At 31.8% G+C, this 11135-nt stretch overlaps 1 protein-coding gene across 1 annotated transcript in view; it reads left to right on the top strand.

Annotated features, from left to right (window-relative positions):
* LOC134694024 (nephrocystin-3-like) overlaps positions 1-10653 on the top strand; it is a 64080-nt gene extending 53427 nt beyond the window's left edge. The window contains exons 22-30 of the mRNA XM_063555027.1: positions 460-557; positions 2525-2766; positions 3834-3912; positions 4277-4410; positions 4956-5127; positions 6584-6652; positions 7396-7521; positions 7978-8103; positions 9482-10653. Of these exons, the coding sequence (XP_063411097.1) occupies positions 460-557; positions 2525-2766; positions 3834-3912; positions 4277-4410; positions 4956-5127; positions 6584-6652; positions 7396-7521; positions 7978-8103; positions 9482-9619 (1184 nt within the window). The 3' untranslated portion in view covers positions 9620-10653. The remainder of the gene's footprint in view (positions 1-459; positions 558-2524; positions 2767-3833; positions 3913-4276; positions 4411-4955; positions 5128-6583; positions 6653-7395; positions 7522-7977; positions 8104-9481) is intronic.
* Positions 10654-11135: the final 482 nt, after the last annotated feature.

Raw genomic sequence — 11135 nt, forward strand, 5'->3', positions numbered from 1 at the left:
AATGTGGATTGTGGATAAATTTCAGTTTCATGGATAATTGATTTTGTGCTTTGCCTACTCCTAAAAACAAAAACATAGAAAATGTGTACTCTATTGAACCTTTAATTCATAGTTAAGCTTTACCCAACAAATCGACAAGTCTTATCTGGGCCTTTTATAGCTGACTATGCGGTATGGGCTTTGCTCATTGTTGAAGGCTGTACGGTGACCTATAGTTGTTAATGTCTGTGTCATTTTGGTCTTTGTGGAGAGTTGTCTCATTGGCAATCATACCACATCTTCTTTTTTATATTGATATACTGCAAATTATAATGAATCCACTAAATTTAATAAGCTACTTTTGTACTTAGATTCCAAAAGGATTTTTCGAAATTGTTTGTAAAAATAATTCAACTAAAGAGTATTCTTAAAACATATAAAGGTATTAACAGATTATTGATTCACCTCCTTTTATTGCAGTGGTTGGCCAGTATGGTGGACTGATTACATTAGAGAGAATAGCAGACCTTTATGATTCATTAGGGCATTTCTTAAAAGATCTAGGTCAACTCAACCAGGTACAAAATTAAGTATAGATCAAGAAATAGATAAAAAAGAAGGTTTTCTTGAAAATAAGTTGGTCACAGTTATTATGATTAAACACCCACTGTGAAAGGCCAGGATATACTGTTTTTCCCTGCCTGTTAGTCCATATTTCTCGGGAACTACGATTAAGTTTCATGACCTACTCTTTCAGTGAGATACGTTTTCATGTATTACATATTACAAATCAAACTTTTGTCATGTTTGTTACGAAATACTTATATTTTTTATGCCCCACCTACGATAGTAGAGGGGCATTATGTTTTCTGGTCTGTGCGTCCGTTCATCCGTCCGTCTGTCTGTTCGTCTGTTCGTCCGTCCGTCTGTCCCGCTTCAGGTTAAAGTTTTTGGTCAAGGTAGTTTTTGATGAAGTTAGAGTCCAATCAACTTGAAACTTAGTATACATGTTCCTTATGATATGATCTTTTTAATTTTTAAACTAAATTAAACTTTTGACCCCAATTTCACGGTCCACTAAACATAGAAAATGAAAGTTCATGTTTCAGGTTAAAGTTTTTGGTCAAGGTAGTTTTTGATGAAGTTGAAGTCCAATCAACTTGAAACTTAGTACACATGTTACTTATGATATGATCTTTCTAATTTTTAAACCAAATTAAACTTTTGACCCCAATTTCACGGTCCACTGAACATAGAAAATGAAAGTTCATGTTTCAGGTTAAAGTTTTTGGTCAAGGTAGTTTTTGATGAAGTTGAAAAGTCCAATCAACTTGAAACTTAGTATACATGTTCCTTATGATATGATCTTTCCAATTTTTAAACCAAATTAAACTTTTGACCCCAATTTCACGGTCCACTGAACATAGAAAATGAAAGTTCATGTTTCAGGTTAAAGTTTTTGGTCAAGGTAGTTTTTGATGAAGTTGAAGTCCAATCAACTTGAAACTTAGTACACATGTTACTTATGGTATGATCTTTCTAATTTTTAAACCAAATTAAACTTTTGACCCCAATTTCACGGTCCACTGAACATAGAAAATGAAAGTTCATGTTTCAGGTTAAAGTTTTTGGTCAAGGTAGTTTTTGATGAATTTGAAGTCCAATCAACTTGAAACTTAGTACACATGTTACTTATGATATGATCTTTCTAATTTTTAAACCAAATTAAATATTTGACCCCAATTTCACGGTCCACTGAACATAGAAAATGAAAGTTCATGTTTCAGGTTAAAGTTTTTGGTCAAGGTAGTTTTTGATGAAGTTGAAAAGTCCAATCAACTTGAAACTTAGTATACATGTTCCTTATGATATGATATTTCCAATTTTTAAACCAAATTAAACTTTTGACCCCAATTTCACGGTCCACTGAACATAGAAAATGAAAGTTCATGTTTCAGGTTAAAGTTTTTGGTCAAGGTAGATTTTGATGAAGTTGAAGTCCAATCAACTTGAAACTTAGTACACATGTTACTTATGATATGATCTTTCTAATTTTTTAACCAAATTAAACTTTTGACCCCAATTTCACGGTCCACTGAACATAGAAAATGAAAGTTCATGTTTCAGGTTAAAGTTTTTGGTCAAAGTAGTTTTTGATGAAGTTGAAGTCCAATCAACTTGAAACTTCGTACACATGTTCCTTATGATATTATCTTTCTAATTTTAATGCCTTATTATATTTTTTATCCAATTTCATGGTCCATTGAACATGGAAAATGATAGTGCGAGTGGGGCATTTGTGTACTTTGGACACATTCTTGTTTATGACTAATTTCTTCCCAAATTATTTTGAGGTGCATGTAGAAAAGGCAAGGTTGTTCAGTATTTACCAGTTTATATTGCTCAATCAATACTCCTCAAGTGGTCATTATTCCTGAAGTATTACTGCCAAATACTTGTCAAATGAAATTTTCAAGGTTCTTTTGAAGAATTAACTTAATTTTAAGTCTTTCTATTACTGTATTGGATTTTAAATTGTTTTCAGGCTGTATCAGCTTTGCAGAAGGCTCTTGAAATAAGGGAGACCACCCTTCACCCAGATCATCCAATAGTAGCTAGGACACACCATATACTAGCAGGACTCTATGCACAATGGGGGAAATTCTCTACAGCTGAAGACTTTTATAAACAAGCTCTGGCTCTGTATGAGAATGAGTATGGTATGGATCATCCACTGGTGGCTACTGAACTGGAGGCTCTAGCTCAGTTATATCAGAGACAAGACAGGTAAAAAATATCAAATAATTCCTAATCTTAGTTTGGGAGCAAGATCAGGAACTACAAATAAAAAGATGGCTGATGTTGTCTTCTACTGTTTCTGTGAATTGAAGATATTTAAAGGACTAATTCCGTATGATTCCATGCTATATGCAATTAACAGCAAAACAACTTGATTTTGAAGTTAAAGGTAACATCTATGGCAATATGCTTGCTAGCTGAACCATGAAATAATTATTAGGTTAGATACCATAAAGCAGGTTATTTTCACAGGTGTAAAATTTCGTGATTTTCATTGAAAAAGGTGTACGAAATATATATTTTGGTGGTTTTATTTTGGCAGATTCAAAACTTTTATCAATATCTATGGATGTACACTTTTAAATTGGCGGAATTTATTTAGGCAATTTTGTTCTATCCGTGAAATTAAGTAAAAATTTACACACCGTGAAAAAACCCTGCTACACTGTATACTACCCTCCTTTTTGAGAAGTCTAGTCTTACAGACAAATAGATTAGTTATCTATCAGACTAGCTAAATATATAGTCTACTCTTAAAAGAGGAACAGTGTACCTAACCTAATAATGATTTCAAAGTTCAGCCAGCAAGCAAGGTAATCAAAGATTCTGTTTGAAAACACACTCAAGTCATTTGTAAGGTTTCCTGAAAATAAACTTGTTTGCAGAATTAATTAAAACATGAAACCAAGTTTCATTGAATTATTAGTTTTCCTTCAAACAAAAAGTAGGTATGCATGAAAATGAATGAGTTTGCAGTTTTATAGAAGAAAAAAACTTGATTTATTATATCCTTAATAATTAAAACCATTAAAATTTTAACTAAACATTATCAAAAATATCTTGTCACATATTTTTCTCATTTCTGTTGGTAAATGTTATTAATGCCATATAGAATTCCTTGTATATTTATTGTTTTCAGTCCATCAAAAAAAATCATAGGCTTTATTGATGATATAATTCCAGAGTTTTAATGCCTTACATAAGATGTGCCAAACATGAAACAATTTGAACAATATAAATGTAAAACCTATATTTTTGTTTTATTTAATTTTCAGGCATGACCAAGCTGATCCTCTAAAGAAAAGATCAGTGGTTATCAGAAAGAAACAAAAATCTCCTAAAGTCACACCTATGGTAACTATTTTTAAGTTGTATATTATCGTTACAATATATCAGTGGAATCAATCTGAGAAATATTTGACGGGTTATGCTTTTAGTATCAATATCGTCTTAAAAATAACCTGTGATAAATATATCAATTTAACTAATTAAAAGTTTGAAAAAAATCTGCAACCATGATGACATTTTGGAAGGTTAAATGCAAGGAAAAGTAACTTAATTGATTTCAAATATATTTACAATTGCATATCATCTGGAAAAGGTTGAACATAAAACAAATGTTTTTGAACAGCCACTGTTTTGCAATTTACACTGATTTAAATAAATTTTTCTTCATCATGTTTTTTTTCCTGTTATTTTTATTCTGTAAATTTTTCAGCAAACCCAAGCGAAGACCGTAGTCCAGAGAAGAGCTCTCCAGCTAGAGGAGTTAGCTCTAGGACCAGACTCTCCTGACAATGCCAGAATACTCAATGAACTTGGGGTCTTATATTATCTACAGAATGACTTTGAGTAAGTTTTTTGGTTATTTTTCTCCACATCATTAACGTTACAGTAATAATACCAGTGACAGATCAAGGATTTTCTATAAAAAAAAAAAAAAAAGCAAGAGAGTCAATGACTCGTCGCATGCATATGAATACACTGAAAATCCAAAAAATATTTGACCTAACTTTTGCAAGCAGACCATTTCTACCAACTAAAATTTAACTATAGATTTATTCAGATATTATAGATTCAAAACCTTTACTTCTTTTTCCAATTTATACTTAGTTCAACTCTAATGATGGTAAGAAAAGAAATGGAAAGTTTAAAGTAGATATATATCAAACGATGGGTCAATAGAGATGATAAAATCCACATAAAATGTAGTGTAATGAATTCCATGAAAAATAAAAATATTAGGATAAATTAAAGCCAACGATAATGCTGTAAGGGGATCAAAGTAATTCTAGAGCACCTGGACATATTAATAATGGCTGTAGCTTTGTAGTTGACCAAAAAAAAAAAAAAATCATGACAATCAAAGTATAAATCATTGTTATTTTTCTTTTCAGAACTGCTGAATCTTTCTTCAAGAGAGCTCTGGAGATGAGAGAGAGCACGTTGGGACCAGATCATTTAGACTTGGCTCAGTCACTGAACAATCTGGCAGCTTTATATAATGACAGGAAACAGTTCAATAAGGCAGAACCTCTGTATGAAAGGGCATTAGATATCAAAACTAAGGTAGGCAACAAATAAAAAATAAAGAATACCAAAATAATGAATAATTGGTTCTAAGCATCACTAAATAGAAACAAAAGAACAGAATTTAAGGACATTCAAAATGTTGAAAAAACTTCCAATCATATATACACACAGTTTTATTTATTTTCGTGGAGATTGAGGAATAACTGTAATTTTGTGGATATTTTGTGGCATTCCTAAAGTTTGCATAAAAGCAAATATATATAGAAATTTATACAATGACTTACTTGACTTAATCCACTTCGTCCCAAGGAGGACATAGGGCGACTATGTAGTTGTTTCAGGAACGTAATACATGTTACAAATTAGGGGTGTTTGCCCTAAGCTAAACCTTCTGAAGGTTCAGGTTGATCTGTAGGGGTTTTCCATCCCTTAGACGATTGCTGATGCTAACGAGTTCCATCTACCCGGAAATTTATACAATGTTGGACATTTAAATTCAAAGCCAAGGAAGTCCACGAGAACTGGTATCCCACAAATAATACTGAATCCATGAAACCATGAGATGTTACAAGGGAAAAAACTTTACCAAGAAAAACGGTCAGCCCTTTCATGCAAACGAAGATTGCTATTTGCTTTCATTTGGTTATAACTGAAATGCCAGTTTATCTAATCATGTGACAATTTGAGTTAAAAAGAAATAGTAACTAATATTTTTTCATTGTATAGTTACTAAGTTGAATTTCACTTAAGAATTGAATGCTTCTTTTTGTAAATTTATTGGGTGGTAAAAGCGTTGACCGAAGTACATTTTGTATGAAGCGCGGAAGCGCTTCATTCTAAAAATGTACGCACGGTCAACGCTTTTACAACCCTATAAAGTTTCAAAAAGAAGTATTCAATACTTATAATTACATTAAAATCATGAAAACACGATTTTTATCCAGTTTTATTTAATTCACCTGTGCACTTTTTTGTGGGACCTCGTGTCATCATGCATGATAAATGTTATTGTCTGATGCAATTGTTTACGGAATAACATGTTAGCCAATCAGAATGACGTATTATAATGAAACTTACATCTAATGTAATTATTTGAAATTATCAGTAATATAGATGTTCAATATTTACAAACATGAAGAGAATACCGGTACATTGGTTTCAATGAATTACATTGATTTCCCAGTTTTTTAAAAACTGATAATTTCACATGTGAAATAAATGTTGCTATTTCACTCTCTGATGTCATACAACAATAGGTGTTGTCAAGACATCGATAATGGCGGATCAAAACAAATTGTGAATGCGTAGAAAAAAGATATAGTTCCTTACGTGTTTTACATTAATTTCTTTATATGTACACTACGCGCATTCATGAATTAATGTGTTGTTCGATCACTCGTTGAATATTTTTCTCTATTTGAATTCTTTGATTAGTTATTCCATAAATATGATCAATTCGTTGTTTAGTAGTGGATTTCTTTTCAATTTTCAGTATTTAAGCACCAACCATGAAAGTGTAGCCTCCATTATCAACCATTTAGCACTGCTGTATAGAAAACAGGTAAACTAAAAAAATATAAAAAAATATTATCGCTTTTGTAGGTACATGTGTATCCTCAATGTCAAAATTATCAAAGATATGAAGATTGATAAATTCTCATCCTTATGACTGCAAGTTGACATTCCAAATATATGAGCTGTGTCAATTAGAAATCTACCTTATGCGAACGAATATCAATACAAAACCACTTAAAATGGTTAAAACTTTAGTCTATTTACCCAACATAGACCAAAGAAATGGAAAAACTGTAAACTTATGGCATATTTGAATTTAAAGCTAGAATTTATGACCATACAACTCAATGAAACTTCAATTCTCACAGTACCATTTCAATAATTATTTTGTGCATGATCTGAAAATAGCCAAATTGTGACATATTTTTAGTTGGGAGTTTTTCTCATTGTTATTTTGGAATTCAACTATAGATATATTAAAACCACAATAAGCTTGACATTGCCTAAATAGTTGGATGGATATTTTGCTATTTTTAAAAGTGTTACATGTTTATTTCAGAAATGTGTAGAAAAATAATATTTATAATGTTACATGTCGTTATTTACCGGGTAAATTTGATCAAGCATTACCATTATACAAACAAACTGTAGAAATCAGGGAGAAAACATTTGGATCATATATATTTTGTGTAATGTGTTGACCCTGTACATTGAATTCTAAAATATGTTCAAGGCAAATGATGTAGAAAACACAATTATATGTATAATGTTACATGTTGTTATTTACAGGGTAAATTTGATCAGGCATTACCGTTATACAAACAAGCTGTAGAAATCAGGGAGAAAACGTTTGGAACATATCATCCTTCTGTAGCGACGGCATTAGTAAACCTAGCTGTATTATATTCTCAACAGGTGGGTAGTTTGTATTAGTTAAGTCCATCTTTGACAGAAACACACTTTAGCAGTTGTATCTTTTACTGACAATTATCATATATATGAGAAAAGCAATCTGGAATTTGGAAACTCACTAAATGTTTATCATTTTATCAATATAATACAAAAAAAGCCTAGTACAAATTTACTTTATAAAATAGAAAGCATGTATTTTTATGTATTAAGGTAAATATTGCATCTATGGAACTGAATCTTTTAAGGTTTTTGACAACTTTTGATGATTTTACTCCCAATGATAAATTAAAGCAATCTTAACCATTCAGTCCTTACCAAAGCATTTTGATTAACAGTTTTCTGCTGAAAACCGAATATGCTTTGTCTTTGACAAATTTATTGTTTTGAACATTGCCAGGGAATGTCCTGAGTAGGAACCAGTGATTTTATCTTATAACTATTAATATTTATATATTGTAGAACAAATATGCAGACGCTGAACCAATGTATGAGAGAGCATTAAAGATATACGATGAAAGTCTGGGTCCTCAGCATCCTCGTGTGGCAGAAACTCTACGCAACCTGGCTGTCATGAAATATGAACTGGTACATTATATATATAGATTATGGTCTCTTGTGAAGAGCTGTCTCATTAGCAATCATACCACATTTCAGATAATTGTTGTAAACAAATGTATCCAGAAGGATAAGCAGATATTGCTCCACATGTGGCAACCGTCGTTTTCAATTTTTTCTGGCCCTGCATCAAAGTTGTTGGTGCCATATAGATTTACCCTTGTCTAAAATTCTGTTATTCCTTTATGCTGTAATTCTGTAATTCTGTAATTCCGAAATTCGGTAATTCCATAATTCTGTAATTCAGAAATTCCGTAATTTTGTCATTCCGTCATTCTGCAACAAACCATAATACAGAGTTTTATTCTAAACACCTTCAGATATTGGGCTGATTTTTGGTATGTGAGTTAACCATGATGAGTTACAGATTAAGTTTAAGTTCAGTTCTGCTCCATTATGTTTTTGCGGAAGTTGCGGGCTTTGGACTTTGAAAAATTGTTGAAAATCACAGTTTTACGGACTTTGTTTCCAAACGCCATCAGATATTGGGCTGATTTTTTGATATGTGAGTTAACTATGATGAGTTACAAATCAAGTTTAAGTTTTGTTTCCTTCCCCTAATTTTTGCCGAAATTACGGTCTTTGGACTCTGAGAAATTGTTGAAAATCACAGTTATAGACTTTTTTCTTAACACCTTTTAATTTTGGGCTGATTTTTGGTTTGATATTTAACCATGGTGAGTTACAGATCAAGTTTAAGTTAAGTTCCCCTCCACTAATTTATGCCGAAATTACTGGCTTTGGACTCTGAGAATTTGTTGAAAATCAGAGTTATACAGTCTTTTTTTCTAAACGCCATCAGATATTGGGCTGATTTTTGGTATGTGAGTTAACCATGATGAGTTACAGGTCAAGTTAAAGTTAATTCTGCTTTGCTAATTTTTGCTGAAATTGCTGGCTTTGGACTTTGATAAATTTTTGAAAATCACAGTTATACAGTTTTTTTTCTAAACGCCTCCAGATTTTGAGCTGATGTTTGATATGTGAGACTACCATCATGTTTGGGTCCACATGTGTTTATATTGAAATTCGTGTCGCTTTGACACATCTAGTTTTGATTTCTTTTGGAAATGAATTTGTCTGGTTCACACATAAATTCATAACTTTTTTATTCTACAACTGTTGATTGTTGATAAGGTTTACTAGTTTTATACAGTACATGAAATCAAATGATGTTTATATTCTTATATTCTTAATGAAATTAATAATGAAATTAATCTTGTGAACATAAGAAAACCACAGTATGCCTATCTGAATGATTTAGAACCAATCAAAGTATATTATTCCTACACACCTAATAGAATTTATGATGAAATAAACTAGAACACTTTCTTGTTATTTTCAATAGAAAGATTTTGAAGCTGCAGCCAAATTGTACAAGAAAGCAACAGAAATTAAGGAGAACGAGACGACTTACGGAGGCAAGGCATTGTCTATACAGAGTTCTAGTGGAGAATCTACTCTGAAAAATATGATGAATTCTTGATGCTAATTTTATTTTTAAAACATTAATGATAGATTTTAAAATTTAAATGATGATGTTACTTTACAAGCAGAAATTTTGGGTATTTTTGAAAGTGTAAAATTTGTGTTCTGTCTCATTGATATATTCAAAATCTCACACTGTTATAAGTCAATTACAACCAACTTGGCTAAATCATGATGTTTACTCAAGTTTTGCAGGGAAAAATAATAACAATCTCCAACTAGGATCCTGTCATATTATAAAAGATGGAAAATTAGCACAATTGATATTTTCAGCTAGATTTTTCTATACCAGTTTTTACGAAAATGAAACAAAAGCCCCTTATTTAATTTTGGGCGTCTGAATCACAAAACCCTTGCCAATCATTTTATCGGTCGTCCCACTGTCTATATCACTATGTTCAGCTCTTAATATTATTCCGTATCATGTCTTTGTGACGTCAAATACGTTGACCCGGCCTTAATAACTTTGACCCGGACATATCAGCGACGTCATAATGTTTGAACCGACGTAAATAACTTTGACCCGAACTTATCAAGTCATCTTTTGTGTGCTGGTGAAACAAAGAAAACACTTCTGAAACACGCAAATATAGCCTGATAAATCGATTATCAGATTATCTGCATATTGATATTGTAAAATATCAGCTGCTTGACACAATATGAAGGCTTTTTGATCTCGTTTGCTACGCTCACTCGAAAAAAAGCTTCATATTATGTCTCGCAGCTAATATTTTACGATATTATCATGCAGATAACCTAATAATCGGTACTTATCCATTGTTTGATACCATCACAGAATCTTAAAAAAAAATCACTGAAATCTATAATTTCTAATTTGAAATGTTAAAATCAATTATGGTGAACAGCAACTCCTTCTATATGATTACAGCTTTATTGCAATAAGAGCTTGCATTTTCTGCCATAAGACATTTGTCTTTGGTTACTGATTGACCTTTAGTTTGTTATATTTGAAATGTAGTATGATGCAACTTTTGTTTCTGTACATAAAAACAGTTTACTGCTTGTTTTGAGGGAGGAATATTAAGTAAATTCCATTTAGGAATTCATTTTTTATACGCCCGGGACGGGACGTATTATGGTATACCGTTGTCCGTCCGTCCATCCGTCTGTCCATACGTTGTCCACACTTCGGATAATAACTCGAAAACACCTTCACCAATTTCCATGAAACTTAAGTGAATTGTTTATATCTATTGACGTAAGCTCCCTTTCGTTTTTTTTTAATTTCAGATTTTAAGTTTTGGATTTATGGGGCTTTATTCATAAAAAAAGGGGGAATTTTCAACAGTTCGGACAATAACCCAATAAGGCTTTCACCAATGTCCATGAAACTTTGGTGAATTGTTTATATCTATTGATGTTAGCTCCCTTTCCTTTTTTTTTATTTCAGATTTTAAGTTTTGGATTTATGGGGCTTTATTCATAAAAAAGGGGGGATTTTCAATACTTCGGACAATAACTCAAAAAGGCTTTCAGCAATGTCCATGAAACTT

This window comes from Mytilus trossulus, chromosome 13 (assembly GCF_036588685.1).
Source record: "Mytilus trossulus isolate FHL-02 chromosome 13, PNRI_Mtr1.1.1.hap1, whole genome shotgun sequence".
Taxonomy (NCBI): Eukaryota; Metazoa; Mollusca; class Bivalvia; order Mytilida; family Mytilidae; genus Mytilus; species Mytilus trossulus.